At 39.1% G+C, this 18114-nt stretch overlaps 1 protein-coding gene across 1 annotated transcript in view; it reads left to right on the forward strand.

Moving 5' to 3' along the window:
- FANCC (FA complementation group C) overlaps nucleotides 1–18114 on the forward strand; it is a 79362-nt gene that overhangs the window by 30745 nt on the left and 30503 nt on the right. Inside the window, exon 5 of the mRNA XM_066181710.1 lies at nucleotides 17816–17935. Coding sequence (XP_066037807.1) covers nucleotides 17816–17935 — 120 coding nt within the window. The remainder of the gene's footprint in view (nucleotides 1–17815; nucleotides 17936–18114) is intronic.

Genomic DNA, 18114 nt, shown 5'->3' on the forward strand with positions numbered 1-18114 from the left:
GCAATTTGGGTTTCCAATATGGGCACGCTGTGTGATGAGGGCAATCCATTTGCTCCATGTGGTGTCAGTGGCGTGATGCGTGGAAGGAACCTTTCCCTTAAACATCCACCCCAGCACCAGTAGTCGAGGTGCCAAAAGCAGCTGTGTTTCAGTGCCAATCACTTCTGAGGCGGCTTGAACTCCTTCATAGGCGGCCAAGATCTCCTTCTCTGTGGGAGTGTAGTTGGCTTCAGATCCTCTGTAACTTCTGCTCCAGAATCTCGGTGGTTGGCCTCGAGTCTCCCCAGGCACCTTCTGCCAAAGGCTCCAGGACAAACCATTGTTCCCGGCTGCAGAGTAAAGCACATTCTTCACATCTGGTCCCGTCCTGACTGGGCCAAGGGCTTCTGCGTGAGCAGTTTCCTACTTGATCTGACCAAGGCTTGTTGCTGTTCAGGGCCCCAGTGGAAATCGTTCTTCTTGTGGGTAACCAGGTAGAGAGGGCTCACGATCTGACTGTATTCAGGAATGTGCATCCTCTAAAAACCTATGGCACCTAGGAAAGCTTGTGTTTCCTTCTTGTTGGTAGGTGGGGACATGGCAGTGATCTTGTTGATTATCTCTGTGGGGATTTGGCGACGTCCATCTTGCCACTTGACTCCCAGGAACTGGATTTCTTGAGCCGGTCCCTTAACCTTACTTCGTTTAATGGAAAAACCCGATTTCAGCAGAATTTGGATAATCTTCTCTCCTTTCTTGAAGACCTCCCCTGGGGTGTTCCCCCGTACGATAATGTCATCAATGTACTGCAGATGTTCTAGAACCTCACCCTTCTCCAGTGCAGCCTGGATCAGTCCATGGCAAATGGTGGGGCTGTGTTTCCACCCCTGGGGCAGTCGGTTCTAGGTGTACTGCAGCCCCTCCAGGTGAAAGCAAACTGAGGCCTGCACTCTGCTGCCAAAGGAATGGAGAAGAATGCATTCGCAATGTCACTGGTGGCATACCACTTTGCTGCCTTGGACTCCAGCTCGTACTGAAACTCTAACATGTCTGGCACAGCTGCGCTCAGTGGTGGCGTGACTTCATTCAGACTACGGTAATCCACTGTCAGTCTCCATTCTCCACTGGACTTACGCACGGTAAGGGCTGTTGAAAGGTGAATGAGCCTTACTGACGACCCCTTGGCTCTCCAGTTTACGAATCATCTCATGTATGGGAGTCACAGAGTCTCTGTCAGTCTCGTATTGCCGACGGTGAACTGTTGCTGTGGCAGTTGGTACCTTTTGTTCTTCGACTCTCAGCAGTCCCAGAGCAGAGGGGTCATCTGAGAGACCAGGCAAAGTATTCAACTGTCTGATGTCTTCTTTCTCCACTGCAGCTATCCCAAAAGCCCAGCGATACCCTTTTAGGTCTTTGAAATACCCATTCCTGAGATAGTCTATGCCGAGCATGCATGGGGCCTCTGGGCCAGTCGTGATGGGATGTTTTTGCCACCCGTTCCCAGTTAAACTCACTTCAGCCTCTAATACAGTCAGTTGCTGGGAGCCTCCTGTCACCCCAGAAACAGAAATGGATTCTGTTCCTACATACCTTGATGGCATCATGGTACGTTGGGCCCCAGTGTCAACCAACGCTGTATATTTTTGTGGGTCAGATGTTCCAGGCCATCGGATCCACACAGTCCAGTAGATCCAATTGTCCCTTTCCTCTACTTGACTAGAGGCAGGGCCCCCCTATTCCTGGTCATGGCATACATTGCTCTCTTCCTGTAAATATGTTTCTGAGGTTCCTTCAAGAGGATCAGTCATATCATCATTCCTGTACCGTCTGGAGTACTGTGCACGAGAGACTGGAGCAACATTGATTCTAGATGGGCTCTTTGTGGTAGGTGTTTCTCTTTTCAGTTCACGTACCCGGGCTGCTAAGGAGGAGGTGGGTTTTCCATCCCACTTCCTCATGTCTTCTCCATGCTCCCAAAGAAAAGACCAGAGGTTACCTCGTGGTGTGTATCCTCTCTCCCTGGCTGAGGGATGCCTGCTCCTGATGGCAGAGACTCTCATTGGCTCTGGTGAGATATGGTAAATTTCTTCCTTAAGTTCTTTTTTCAGTTTCCAATGGCCTTCTTCAGTCAAGCTCCGGACTTGCTCAGCCAGTCTTGTTTCCACAGACGAGACATGGGTACGAACTGGGGCAGTGACAGTGTCCTCGTAAATTCTTAGTTTATTAGCCAAGACACCTACCCTGTCCTCACCTTCCCTCCATTGCAGTGTTGCCAGGTAACGTGAGTACATCTCGGGTCCAAGCCGTGCAAATCTCAACCACATCCGTGATGTGCACTGGACACCATCTGGGCTTTTAGGAAATCTCTCGTCTTCTGAAAAAATGATCTCCAACACAGCCAATTCCCTCAGGCATCGGATACCTTGTTCTATTGTGTTCCATTTTCCTTGGTGCACTTGGAGGTCTTCTTTACAAAGGTATCTATCCTTCACACTTGTTAGCAGTCACTGCCAGAGGCTGAGAGGTTCTTGGGTTTTCCTGATTCCCTGGTCAATGACCACATCTCGGGACAGCGATCCCAGTTGCCTGGCCTCACTTCCATCCAGAATGGTGTCATTGGCTGCAGCGTCCCAGATGCGGAGCAGCTAGGTCAGGATGGGCTCGTTGGTCTGGCGGGTAAATTCCCTTCACAGGTCACGCAGCTCACCCAAAGATAGAGAGCGAGTGATGATTTCTGGCTCTGTCTCTTCTGCAAATCTAAAAATACTTGATGGAACTGAATAACTTTTGCCAAAAGCTGGGAGAGTGAACAAAAAACCCAAAACCAACCAAACAAAAAACCCCTTCTAATTCAGTAGAGTAGTACTCAAAGTGCAGGACAAAGCTGAGGAGGCCCAGATATTCTGTGACTCTTTCCTGAAGGCCATCTGTTCTGAAGAATAACTGGTATATTTTTTGGCAATGTACAAAGCCAACCCAACACGAATGAAAGATTACTCATTTAAATATATAAAAAGAGAATGTGTGATAACAACAGAAAAAGAGGGATGTTTCTGGCTGGTGCCAGATATTAAGCTTTCCGTAACATCAGGCTTGCTTTTAGGAGAACAGTTCCAGTTCAGCTCTCTCCATAGGGAAAGCTGTGTTTGTTCACTTAGGTACAGCAGTCGCTTTTTGTCACCACATGGCTAAAAGCCCAAGGAGTTCTGTGATTTTGGAAGAAAAAAATAATACCCAAATCCAACAATAAGTGAATATGGTCAGAAGCTCCAAGTAATTTTTGAAAGAAGCAGAATTCCTGAGCTAAGTGAAACAAGCACAAAGGGTTTTGCACAGGTGTAACACACTTGTGGAGAAGAGTAGAGCAAGACACATTGTACTAAGAATATCATGCATGTGAATGGACTGTATAAAACATCTTCTGAATATCCTTCATCAAGTGGCCTGAACCATCCTTATATTAAGTGTGCTCTTGTGCAAAACTCTTCAGGAAGCACTCTGTGCAGGTCTTGAAAGGTTTTCAAAACAGAATGAAATAAATAATTTACGAAAAAGAATCCTCGGTTTTTTTGTGACCATCTCTGCAAAAAAAGCCAGAGATGGTATCACTGCAGTCGTGTCAGTTAAAACAGGAAAATGCTGCTGTTTGTGCCACAGCCCTAACAAAAGCAAGAGTAAGAAATTCTAGTCATCCGCTGACCTCAGTTCATGCAGTAAAATGCTTGTGGGTTTTTTTTAATTATGAAAATGGAGTTTCATCTTAAATAATAATAAACCAGTTGTGGCCAAAAGGTCTGAGAATAAATTCAAAAATGAAGCACTTTTCACCTCTTAAATATTGCATTTGCAAAGGCAAATTCAGGCCCTGAAGAGAATTGCTGTTGGCTGGAAAATTCAGTAAGCATTTGGAAGAAAAATCAGTGAGGCAAACTGTAAATGTAGATCAACTCCTAATTCATGTAAGATCTGAGAGTAATCAATAGAGAGGCTAATTGAAAATTCTTATTAGTGACACCTAGTGAAATTGAGTATTGAGACCATTGTATTTCAGGGGCAGTTGAGAGTAGCTCAGTGACACTGCCACAGTTGGTGTGAAGATAGGCTGCTCCATGGGGGGAAGGTGAGCCAGGATCTGTAGTGCAGGTGAGAAGAAGGCAAGTGCAGCTCTGCCTTGACACAGAAATGACACTGTGACACAAGAAGAGCAGAACGAGTCCAGTGACAGTCACCAGGGTCAACCGTGAGTCCAGTGTCTGCCACACCAGGCCCAAGGTGATGAGGCAGGCCCAAGGTTCAGCTGCGACGTCGTGGCCGGGGTCAGGCTCCAGGGCAGCAGGGTGTGAGGCCAGTCACAGGCACGGCTGCAGCGTAGCTCAGTCAACGATCAAATGCCTTGAAAGTGTCCCTGCCTGTGGTGGGTGGGTTGGAATTAGATCTTCTTCAGGGTCTCCTGCCAACCCAAACCATTCTGTGATTCTGTGTAAGTTGTAGACAGAATTGGAATTACAGTATTTTCTTCTTAGGTAAAGGATGTTGATTTGATTTTGGGGCCAATATACTTCCCATCTTTCCAACTCATTACTTTCTATTTTTATCCGTATGCATGCTTTATCAGATGCTTAGGAAAACATTAAAAATTTTTAGGAAAGGACATATGTTAAAAGTGACCCAGACATCATGTAAAGAGCTTTTCTCTTCTTTTCCTAGGAGGTATTCTTTTAATAATTGATTCTTTGTAGAAGAAAATCTTCAAGTTCACATTTTTCTAGGAGACAGGAATTTAGGGTAACATGAAGAAAATACGTAGTGCACGAATTAGAGTAAACCTCAATATCTGTTCTTTAGTTTGCCTTTTTATTTTAGGAAGAGCCTAAATCACTTGTGAATTGTCATTCCACAGGGGAAATGGGCCCCAAGACCATCTGATGGAAGAAGTATTAAAATAATGTTGGATTTATAATAAACTATGTCTCTATGAGATAAGAGTACTGCTTTAATGACATATATGGGTAATGTGTCTATTAAGAGGCTTATGAGTTGCTGGAGAACATACTGAGAAATGTATTTTTTCCTTCTTATCTAGACAACTTTGAAAGAAGGAGATTAAGAGCTGAACAGAGATATCTGAGTTAAAATTATGAACATACTTCACCTGCTATATATTACTGAGAAAGTTAAAGGAGAAAGAATCTGTGTCATAGAGCATAGGTTTTAGCAGGGTTCTATTACAAATACAGCATTTTCAAACTTTTTTGTTGTCATTTCCCCTCTCTAAAAGGAAAACATTTTAGTAGTATTTGGACTAAGATAAATAACTAGTTATTTTGGACTATTTCTTACCTTTGTGATTATATCACTGCAATGTTTTCCACGATAAAACACAAAATAATCAGAAGGGAATGTCAGTGTAAGAGGGATGGGAAGGCGTGGAGCAGGGGATCTGGTTTTCCCTAGCAGTTGTAGGGAGAGGGATGTCTGTGTTCCAGGAGGCATGCATCCAAGAGACAAATGGAAAATGTTAAGTCTGCTGGAGGCCAAAGTAGTTCAAAGTTACTTAATCACGTTCTGGAGACTCACTCTTGTGGTTTTATGGATCTTATGGCTTTTTTGGTATGTTTGGAAAAGCGTTGTCATTCCTCCTCTAACCTGTGCAAATAATCATCAGGAACTTTGATCACTGCAGAGATCATAGTGTGTTCCTTCAGATGAAAGACATCTGACAGTGATTAAAGTATGTATCTTGTTTATACTTTTCCTCTTAATTTTTTCTGTGTTTTTCACTGGTCCTTCAAGAGTCTTTGAAAAGCAGTTTTCCTCAATCACTATATATGGCATTTACCCTTGCCTTCCATCAACAGCTTACGTGTAAGAGGGTCTAAAGATATTTCCTAAAAGTGGTCTGGAGTGCTTGGAGATAAATGGGCTTTTATTCAGTCCTTGATTGTTTTCATTCAGCCTTGCTTGTGGTATATCCTTTTTCCCTCTTTTGCTAGCTGGTGGCTCACCATTTATTTCAACACCTCATAGTTACAGCCAGTAGAAAATCTGTGCTTTTCACAGGAGCATCTGCAGCCAACTCCTGGCAAAATTGTTGAAATGGTACAGGCTGCCTGTACCATTTTTTAGAGAAGAGTGCAATAACAAATATGTGTTGTGCACAATAGTGTTGTACTGCTTAATTTTGTGTTATAAAACACCAAATAAAATCAAGAGAATGTGTGTAGTATAAGTTTTGAGTTTACCACCTAATGCAGAGATCCGAATTCAAAACAAAATTTCTGCTTAGAGAAGTGCTACTTATCTTGGTGTTTAGAGCTTATTTAGTTGTTTTCAAATGTGCTGTTGCTATTAAATATTAAATATTCTTATAGAGGAAGGCAGCAGTTATAATCATAGGGTTGTTGGAAATGTTCAGTGTATGTAATAACAAAGTGACAGATGGAATTCTGATATATTAATGCTCTGTAGATACATGTCTTCTAGAATTTACACAGTTTTTGTGCTTCAAAGATCTAAAGCAATGACTTAGTTCATTATAAAGATGTGGGTGAATGGGTGGTGTGTCAGAATATCTTTAGGTAGTTAGATTAAAGTGAGTATTTCAGTGGTAGATCTGCTTTCTCTATGTCACTGGCTATTCTATAAGGCAAAATGTTTTTGTAAACTTAAGAAAGAAGTATTTAAACTATCCAGTTTCCAGAACATCTGTGCACATTAAAAATAACTTGCTATTCAGGTTCAGTGGTATTCTTGTTGGACAGTGCTTGCACTGGGGTCTTGCCACAACAGATGCAATAGATTAAAAGAAGACGGCCAGTATAATAATTACAGCATGGAACAGTCTGCTGGCAGATACAACAGCGTAGCATTCTCTTTAATCATAGTGCTTCCCAAAGTGTGGGTGGCCACAGGGTGCAAACGTTTCAGTCAATCTCTTCTCCATGCAGCAGCGGTTGTAAAACAAAGCTGAAGTAAACAGCATTCCACAGACCATTAAGGGGTTTTAATTCTGAAAAAATATTCACCCCTCCTTTTGGCTGCTTGCTTCTGTCAGCTGTTACCTACCACATCAGTTCTGCTTGAACTAAATAGTATATAATGTACTATCTATGGGCTCTTAAAAAGGTTTCTTGTGCTCTGTTGCGGCTTTTGTTATTAAAATACATATTGCTTTAAAACCTCAATGTTTTGTTGGTTTTTGCGGCAAGAAATAACCTCTGCCCTTACATTAAATGCTATATTATGTTTAATTTAAAAGCTTAATCTTGTTTTCATTCTCCCTTTTTTTTTTTTTTCCCTTCAGTGCCCAGTGTGGTTTTGCCATTACTGTAAAATGCTTTATTGTCTCTCTAACCATTAGCACAATACCTTTTCTGCAACCAAAATGAAGGGGAACTTTCTGGTGTTTTTAAACCTTGTGACCAGTTTACTCCCTTGGAGTCTGATTTTACCTCCTTGATGTTTGATGTATAGTCATCTGGAATCTGAGTTTCATGGAATAGATTTAAGCAACTAAAATTGGTGTCATGAAAATAGTTACACAGCACTTAAAGGCCTTTTCTTGAGTATGTAAATCAGCTGCAGTTGAGGACAGATAATTTAGTTTTATACCTGCATGTAAATGAAAGGATAAGTTTTGATGTGAGAGTTTTTACATTGTAATTAACCATATGAGGAATCAAGTGTGTAAATGAGCTTGAAAAAGTCTTTAAGTGTCAGTGGGTAATGTAGTTCAAAGTGAATTTTCTTTTGAATCAAAACAGAGGACAAAAGACTTACGTGAAACATAGACACATGTTTAAGATCTGACATAATTAATTAATTAATGCCTAATGACTTAATGAACGCTTATTGTGATAAGAGACTTTTCAAATTTTAAATTACTAGTTAAAATTTAGTTTTAAGAATCAAGTTGGCTTGCTTTGCAATGTGTCCCAAGGGAGTAAAAAGCAATTCAGGCACTCTCCTCTGTCTTTTGTGCGATTATTTATGTCTCAGATACCAAGGACTTTATCCTGTTGAAGTGAGTGCAGTTCCTAAGGTGTACACACCTTAGGAAACCCACGTCTCATAGCAGCATTTGCTAGAAATTTGACATGTCTGCTTCTTAAACGTGCTGATGTACAAGTCTGTTGAATGTTAAAGGCCCCAGTGTTCTTAGGTATGATTAGGTGTGGGTAAGGGGAAATATTGCAATGAAAATGTAAATTGACAAATCAAAGATAAGTAATTGATACAGTGATAGTATATATTCAAGATATCTAGTAGAATATATTCTAAAAATATTTAATTCATAAAGGATGGGAGGGTGATGAAAGAAGTTAAACTTATTTGTACGAGAAGAGTCTGGGGCTGGATCTTTTTAACAGAGAAAACATTTTAGAATGGAGATAGCTTTTCACATACAGCACATAAACTATTTCTAATGCTTATTGTCTTGAAGTTTTACTGAGGTCACTGTCAGTATTTTCTTTTTTCTGTTGTTCTTTCATTTTTGTGAAGGCAGACAGAGGGAGTTCTTGGTCATTTTCAGCATTTTGAAGATTATACATCTAAATAGTTTTCTCACTAGGTCTTTTGAGAATCAGGATTGTAAGCTGATTTGGACCTTCTCTGGTCACCTGCAGATACTTACATTGGTAGGATGTAAGAGAATTTGCAATTTTTGCAAGCATTACCATAGTCTTCTGGTTGAAGATAAAATAGTATTATGAATGGGCTGGGAAAAAACAGACCTCTCTTCTTCAAATATAATTCTTTAACAATGCCAAGCTAAGATGATTATAAAGGATTTCTCAGCTTCTGGGCCAAAATAAACAAAGGCAAAGTATGTCAAAGAACAAAATGAGAAACCAAGAATTCTGCTTTCCTGTAAGACTGCTTTGAGCTTTAACAGCAAGTGTCACAAATTGCTAGCCAGCTGACATTTCTCAGAACAATTTAGTCGTGCCAGGTGGCTCTAGTAAAGAGTAATAATTTGTTACTGAGACAAAAAGAGAGATCTCTATTTGAAGAAATTCTATTCTATTCTCATTAGATTCTCATTCGCATTAGATACTCTTTCTCAATCTAATATAACTGTGACCAGCAGTTGTTATATCGCCATTATAGGTGTATTTTGTGCTTTTTTTGCTGAGAAGTTCAGTGGACAATTTTCTCTGCATAAACCTTTAACGGCATGATACTTAAGAAGTCCAACCCCAAAGTGATTAAAGTAATTTTTCCTGAATATTGTTGTAAATTAGGTGCAGTATTTGCAATATGCACCTATTGGAAGTATGTAATGGGTACACACATTCATTGAAAGAAGCGTAAATTTGATATTATATTTTTTCTGAATATTATGTAACTCATAGATTTAAAGTAAAACTGAAATAATCTTACAATCCATTCACTCTTTCTAAACTTACTCATCCCTGTTTTCCAGATAATTTTTGTGTGGATTTAAGGAATTCTTCAATGAGAAGCTTGCTTTTTGTCTTTTGAAAACTGGGGAGGGAAGAAGGAATTTAATTCTAAATCACTGGCTTATTAAACCAGAGAGCTTTGAAAAAAAAGAAGATTTATGGTTGACTCTGGTAAAGCTATTGAATTTCCTTTTGTAAGTTAGTGTAAATGTGTGTTTTATTTCAGCATCAAAAGTCCCCACTTTTTCAATGCAAAGAGCACTTTCTAGGTGAGTGTTTCTTAAAGAAAAAGGAGAGTAATAAGGGAAGGAGATTTGAATCTGCCTTTTCTGTCTGAGGCTGAGAGTAGACTCAAAGCCTGCCAGCCCAACAGTTCTTCAACTTCTTTCTTATGATTTCTGATGGTTTTGTTAGTGACTTGCAGATGGAGCTTAGGCTTTGGAACTCATCCATTAAAAAGTTTCATGGTCTTAGCCACAGTATTAGTGCAACATACTTTTACTGTACCAGTGTCACAGAAGGTAACTGAGGTTGAATTGATGAGGGAAAAACAATGCAGCCTTCCCTTCCCCTCCCCATAATTTTCTTTTCCACATTTCATTTGGTAATTAGGATCACGTAACATTTTTCATCCATTTTAGGAAACAGAGGTAGAATATAATAAAAAAATAAAAATACTAGAGCCTAGTCTTTTTACTAAGCTATATGTATCAGCAAGAGTAATACGGTTCATAGCATACTTTATTTCTAAAGAAAAAGCGTATGTGTCTCAATGGGTTTTTGAATTTTTTTCCTGTTAAGTTTTTCTAGTAGTTTTTCATGATCCTTTAGTGTATTTCTGCTGTACTTTTAAAATCTTTTTAAAGAAAAAATTGTAGTTATGGTTGTTGAAACAAAGTTAAGGAAATTGGCCTAATATAAGAGCACTTTAAGCAGTTTTAGTGAAAACACTGACTCAAAGTGAGCCTGCTTAATTCTTCAGGGACAGGACAGCGTTAACGGTCATCATCAGACAGAGTGTGGAGAACTTCACAGAGTCTATGTTTTCATGTCTGGGAATATGTGAAAAGCATTGAAGTCTGTATTAATTTTCTGAAAGAATAGTATTATTCCTGTTGGGTTTTTTTTCTGTTTATTTTTAGCTCAAAAGTTATAGTAATTCAGTCTAGTCATTTATCTGTAGATTTTCTGTAACTTGATCATGTGCTTGAATGACAGTATCTTTGACTCTGTAGGAGTGTTTAGCAGAATAATTTGTTTATGATCAACTCGTCTGTCATGGTTATCAATGGAGATTTAGATGTAGGCAGATACCAGACTTTCATTCCAAGTGAAGAAGGACTAAAATGAGAAGCTCCAATAAATCCTAAACATGGACTTGTGGCCAGCAGTTTTATTTAGCGTGCTGGCACAGAACTTGGCTAATGAAAACCATCCTGTAAATGCATGTGTCCATAAACTGTGCTGAAACAAGAAAACTCCCTGACAGTAAATGTCAGAAAGAAATGTAGGAAGCAAACCTCTCCTAGCCCTGTACTTAGGCACTTTGACCCTAATTAACTAAATTACTGAAGAATATTCCAAGCTTCTTTAATGTTAATTTAAACTGAAGTGGTTTCTTTTTTGGAAAACCTCTGAATGATTATTGGAAAAGACTCAGTTTGGTAAAGTGAGAGGTTGTGTTGATTAGCTAATAATTGAAATGTATATGTTGTAATTTAACATTTTGTCTGTCTGCAATGTGTTTTAACCAGTTTTAATTCTAAAGGAGAAACTGGACTTTTTGGTTAGGTTGTCAATGATTTTTTAATGAGTTTTTGCTATTTCTTTAGCGGAATATGCTCTCACATACTGATAATCATTGTCATTCACAAATATGTGCTATGGTATTTCCCCTAATTGATAACACTGAGAATTTTATAAAATTTAGAGGAAGCGGAATAATTTTGAGTAAAGCTAGATGATACTTAGATCTTCATGATGTTTGATACTTTTGATAGTCTTTTACATTTTGATTTTGATTTGTGGAAAACTATTCTTCTGTCTTCTCCTGGAGCCATGGAGCAAGTGAGCAAGAGGTCTTAGAAGCACAATTAAAAGTCATAGACTTTTTTATGTAGGGATAAGTGTGTGGAAATAATAAGAATTGTGTTTTGTCAGCATCCCAGTTCCAGAACTGATTTCATAAACAGTTGGTGAAATGTCTCTAAATGAACGTACTGCTTTGTCATTTACAGACTTAACCACTATGATTCTTCAGAACTTGCTGCTTGTTTCAAAGTAACAAGGTTTTAAAAGCATCAACTCTGTGTTCTATTGTCAATCATTTAATCCAGAGGATATGAGACACAATAAAACTCATAGGCTTCTAGGCAGGATTTTAAAGAAAACGCTACTAAAAAATACTTATAAGAATTTGTTTTGGTCTGAGCTGCTGAAAGCTAGCAAACAAATAATTAATTTATATTTACAAAACAAATCAATGTCTAAATCTTGCTTACTGTAGACTCTAAATGATTTAGGAAGTAATGTGGGCTGTTAGGATCCTACATTTAAAGAAAAGCCCTATTATTTAGTATTTTTAATTTTTAATTATGACTGGAAATCACATTGTCTGATTTATCTATAATATTGTAATTGGTTATACAGTTTTGAAGTACTTTTTAAGCCAGATTGGAAATAGAATTTGACTTCTTGTCTTCTAGACTGGTGTTGAAAGCCATGGGCAATCTGGCTGTAGAGCAACACTGATGGACAGACTCTTGAAGTCACTGACATACAAGAAATTCTCATTCCAAAGTCTGATTAAATGCAAATAAGAAATAGCGCTTATTTCTAAAGCTTCCTCTGAATAAGATGTAGTTTTTCATATTATACCTGCTTTCTTTTAGCAGAGCTGAGGAAATCTGGTTCCAGTTTAAGCAGATAGAAAGGTCAGAAATAAACCTGCTACTTGACCAGATTTCAGAAATTTCCCCTTGGGTATCCATGCTGTACTTAACCCAACAGATCCACAAAGATCATAATTTTCAGCAGAATGTCATTAATGGTCGCTTCTCAAAAAAATCACTGCACTTAGTGTTTTCAAGCAGAACATACTTACGAGAAGTATTTCTTTGAATAAACGATAGATTATTCAGTTTCATCCTGTTCTGCTGTTGCTTTGATAGATTCATCCAAGACATTAAAAAAGAGCTCAGTATCATCGCTGGGAAGTCTTAATTAGTGTCAGGTTTGAATGGCTTATCCCAGTGAAACCATCCATCAAAATACATTGGAGCTATTGATTATCACATCTGCTTCTGAGGACATTCAGAACCATAAATATTTTGGAAAGAGTGTGTTGAGAAGTTTCCAGAAATAAATTGGTTTATCTAGCTCCCCTGGAATGTCTTTGAAACTGCCATAAATTCCAGGATAGTTGCTACACAAATACAGTTGCCAGCATAAAACTTGACATCCTGTAATAAAAATCAAGTTTATGTGTTGATGTCTAATTTCAGAAGTAATTGTGCCTTTAATTCAAACTTCTATATTTTTCCCCATTGACACGTGCAGGAAAATATTGGGTATTTCAGAAAGGAAAGGGGTAAAATGGTTCAGAGCTTTTGGATCCCTGCTTGGTAAATATAGTATCAGAGCCTAAAGCACCTCCTGCACTAGTGGATTTGTGAACACTAGTTGAGTTGGTATCTGCCTAGGGCCATGTTAGTTAAATCAGTGGAGGGACAAGTTCTGCTCCAGAAGATTAATTTCCAGACTTTTATAGGGTCATGTGCTTCATGAGATGGTTGTTACAAAGAATGTTATGGAGTAACTCAACAAATCCCTTACAGCACATGGAAATCAGCCTTACTTAAAGAGGAGTATCAAAAGAGTTAGCTTAAAAGTGTTTTTAGTTGCTTAGTCCTCTTTAGAATCAGAGAGGTTGGAAAAGACCTATAAGATCTTCAAGTCCAGTGTTAACACTGCACTGCCATATTGCCACCTAACCACATCCCCTAGTGCCACATCCACACAATTTCTTGAACACTTCCCAGGAGTGGTGATGCCACCACCAGTAGGGCAGCCTGTTTCAATGCGTGACAACCCTGTCAATGAAGAAATTTTTCCTAATACCAATCTAAACCTTCCTGGTGCAACTTGAGACTGTGTGTTCTTGTCCTGTCAGTTGTTACTGAGATTGTAACAGCAGAGACCAACACCCACCTGGCTATACCCTCCTTTCAGGCAGTTGTAGAGAACAATACAGTCTCTCCTCCTTTTCTCCAGGCTAAACAGCTCCCACAGCTGCCCCTCATAGGACCTGTGCTTCAGACCTTTCACCAGCTTCACTGCTCTTCTCTGGACTCACTCCAGAGAAGTCAAAGGACCTCAAAGTCCTTCTTGAAGTAAGTGGCCCTGAACTGGACTCAGGATTCAAGGTGTGGCCTCACCAGTGCCGAGTACAATGGGACAATCTCTGCCCTGGTCCTGCTGGCCACAGCATTGCCAGGATGCCATTGGCCTTCCTGGCCACCTGGGCACGGCTGGCTCATGCTCAGCCATTGCTGACCAGCACCCGCAGGTCCTTTTTGGCCAGGCAGCTTTTCAGCCTCTCTTGCCCCGGGCTGTAATGCTGTCTGGGGTTGTTGTGACTGGACCCAGTGTCAGGCTTGACCCAGCACTTCACCATATCAAACTTCATACCACTGGCCTCAGTCCATTGATCCAGCCTGTCCAGATCTTTCTGCAGAGCCTTCCTACCCTTCAGCAGATCAAAATCTCCCACCCAAATTGGCTTCATCTGCAGATTGACTGAGAGGATCAGACCTAAGCATGTTTTGTCTCAAACATTCTGAGTATTGTTACAGGAAAGGTGTGATTGGAGGACAGAGTCCTATGGCTTTTTTCTCTGTTTTTTTTTCTCTTTTCTCTCTTTCTCCTCTCTTTTTCTTTTGTTTTCTTTGTCTTGTTATCCCAGCTCTGAGCCATCCACAGGACAAGGACCACTGTGAGGTCTAAGGACTGGAGATGATTTGTTTTCTTCCCTTGCTTTCCCTCAGAAATCATATCCTATCCCATACTCCATACTGAATTTTGTTGTGGGAGTGGTGAGGTGGTGGAGGTATGCTATAGGATCTTGGAGATATGAAGCAGTGTGCTTACACTGATAAAGAAAGTTTATGGGTTTGTGTCTTTGTGGTAATGGTCACAGGATTATCTGCCTGTTAAAGATACTAGAAATCTCTCTGCAGCAATGGATTTTGAATTATCTGCAGCATTACTCAGTATAAATTGCAAAGTAAAATAAAGTCACTTGCGAGGTTGTTCAAAGAAGTTGGTCATTGTTGGGGCTTTATAAAAATTCATTAATTCAGTTTCAGGTTGAATGAGATTTTGAACAGGATGCCTTTAATCCTAGGCCATAGGGATGGATTGCTTCTCTTGCAATGACAACCAAAGTGGTTTCCTTCTTGCTTACTCAGTGGTGAGAAAAATCAAGAAAAAAGTCACTTCTGATATTACAGTATGCCTGACTGCTGTTCGTTTTCTGAAATCAGCCATCTTGATTCTGGAAATGCAAAAATAAAAGACACCTTGTTATTTTTCCTTTTGACTGCAGCAGAAATGCTGCAGATCCACTTTTCTGGCTTGTAGAATGTGGTATTAGTGGGTTAGACAGTGAATGGTAATTGATTCACTGCCAGGAACAGCTGATGACTATGTAGATTTCCAGTTGTTAATTTTGCTGGAGTAATGTAGGATCCATGACTGATACCAATACAGGAGTGCATTTAGTACTGACAATTTTCTCATCGTGTACCTGAATACCTTCTAGGTATTGATTTTGAAATGATTCCTTAGAAGTTATCAGTATCAAATAACGGATCGATATGTAATATGCCATGGTTTTTGATTTTCCAAAATGCTTTTGGGGGGAATTCATAATGTAATATTGGAACCTGACAAGGTTTGAATATTACATTCTTCCTAGATATGTGAGAAAAATCTGAAATCTTTTCAGTTTCTCTATAGTAAAAAAAAAGAAATTTAAATTCCAAAATTCAAGTGAATTTTCAATTTCTCTGTAGCATACTTTCTGAAAGAGTTAATTTCAAATATTTCCAGGTCCTTCTCTGCAGGACTGCTCTCAATCCATTCATCCCTGATAATCAATATTGGAGATTGCCCAGTCGAGGTGCTGGACTTTTCACTTGGCCTTGTTGAACTTCGTGGGGTTCACACAGGTTTGCCCCTCCTACCTCTGGATGCCATCCCTTCACACAGGGAATCAACTGTACCATGCATCTTAGTATCATCTGCAAACTTGCTCAGGGTGCACTTGATTCTACTGTCCCACTCAGTCCCATTCCATTGATGAAGACATTAAATACTCCTTATCCTAACAACTCATTCATCAAGTATGAATGAAGCATCAGTATTAATTTTTCTTCCAGAAAGTTCTCTGCTAATATAGAGTAGTAAAAGAATTATCACTTACAACCAGAATTATATAAGAAGTAAATAAGCTACTTTTTCTAGGGAGGAGAACTTTCTGTATGAGTTCTAGAAGAGTAAGAAAACTTTAAAACTGAAAAAGACAAATGCTTTAACTCACTGTTAACAAATATCTTTGTTGCATGTAGGGCTGTCTCAGGTTTTCCACTGCAGCGCTGTCAGTAAAATGAAATATGTAAGACACAGAGCTGAATTTTAAATGTTTTCCATCTTTAATACCTATTTGTCTTATATAAACACCTAATAGCTCCTTTCATCTTGACTACAGTATCTCCTTGCCTGTGTTTCTGTTGCCCCCTTCTGGCTGTTTGGAGATCTTGTACATTTCAAGAAAAAAAATCTGCAAATTCCTTGCATGCATCTAGTAAATTGAAAATTAAGCAACAAAACCCCCCAAGCAAGTAAATAAGCAAGTAAAACCCCAAAACAATACCAAACCAAAAACCAACGCAGGAAAGTGTTGCAGACTCTGCAGGACGTATGCAGACTCTGATGATGTATAGTCATTTTATATTCTTTTTTCTTCTATTGCTTGGTTTACACTGGCTGTTAGACAAGGGTAGGGGGCAAAGCAGTTTTGAAAGTACTCTTCACAAAGAGAGTGTTTAATTAATTTTACCCTTAGGAAAATTCTGGTTACAGAAGGGTTGCTAGATAATAAATTTTGTAGGGTAACACATGAATATATGGGGGTTTAAGCCACTCCCTCATTTTGCAGTCATTTTTTGCCATGTCAGCCTGTCAAATCTTTTCAGAGATTTTTATGTTTACTGTGACTGGTTAAGCTTTTTGTCAGTCTTTCACTAAGCAATCTAACAGACTTTGTACTTTTCAAGTGCCCTCCTTACCTCTAGCGAAAGTGGCATCCCAGGTTTGTTGTTGTAATGCCTCCTTTATTTTGTTTTAGACTTTTCCTTTAGACTTTAGACTAATTCTGACCTTCTGTTACAAAGAATTTTATATACTTAGTGCTATAAAAAGTTTATACTTTAAGTGTCAGTGATACATAAAGCCCTGAAATGAACTCTGGAAAGGGAACATCATAACTGTTGTTATGTCAGCATGTAGCAGTCAAGAACAGGAAGAAATGAAACTGTGAAAAATGCAGAGCAGATAGTTTGATGATCAACATAGAACTATCTCAGCTCATTTGTGACACCTGCATGCAAAAACCTGCTCAAGATTTCACAATTTTGGTTTTCATAATACATTTTCTAGTGAAGGTTCTGGGGTGTAAGGTCTGTCCAAATGACAGTAGAGCTGTAGTATAGTGCTGAAAAACTAGGAAAACATTAGAACTACGCTCAGAGTCCCCTGTACATGCCTGCAGAAGAACTGTACCAAATCTGTTAATCTGACTTAGAATCTATCATCAAAGGATTGCTTAGATAATCATGTGATGTATTTAAAAAGTTTTAATGAGATGTAAAGCATTTCATAGTGAAGTTGGTAGAGAAGTAAATGTCAAGATTTTTATCATCATCTTCTCAAAATAATGAGGAAATCAAGCAAATTATTGTATGAGACCAGACCCATCTGAATCCCAGAGCATCTTTAAAAAGTGATATGGAAAAGTAGATGCTAATTTCACACTTTCTCTTCTTCATCATGGTACTGATCAAGACTATAGATGATTGAAATGTCTCCCAGAGGACTGAAACCTAGGAAAAGTCTCTGGTTTGATGTGAATGGTCTCCATTGCTGTTGGACAGCTGCTGAAATCATGTGGAGTGTGTAAACCCACATTTGATCATAGCAACTGCAGCATTTTCCTTATGGTTGATGGGAGCTGTCTGCCGTTCTGTATCAATGATGTAAAATGGCCGCAGCTGATCAAGATGCCTTACCCTGACAGAATTCAACAGCTGTCCTATCCCTTTACACAGCTTGTAGCCTGGTACTTTAATGCCATTCTGTTGATTCCTCAGAGTTTGCTGTGCCATCTCCTTTGTTCTTCTAAGTGGGAGAGTAATGAAGTGGAAACCAGTACATTCATATCAGCTCTGGGCTACACGTCAGCAGATTATTATTGTCACTTGGTTAAAAATGTAAGTATGTTGTGTAATTGACATTTTGTGAATAATACATCACCAGTTTATAAGCACATACATGGAGCTGTTATTGTGATAAGGAACATGAACTGAACTTTGTTTATCTTTTCTTACCTCAGTTACTTTTACAACCTTTTAAGGGAAAAAATGAAGCGGGAGATCTCTGGATAAATGAG

This window comes from Chamaea fasciata, unplaced genomic scaffold (assembly GCF_029207755.1).
Source record: "Chamaea fasciata isolate MVZ Bird 193981 ecotype frontalis unplaced genomic scaffold, bChaFas1.0.hap1 SCAF_4, whole genome shotgun sequence".
Taxonomy (NCBI): Eukaryota; Metazoa; Chordata; class Aves; order Passeriformes; family Sylviidae; genus Chamaea; species Chamaea fasciata.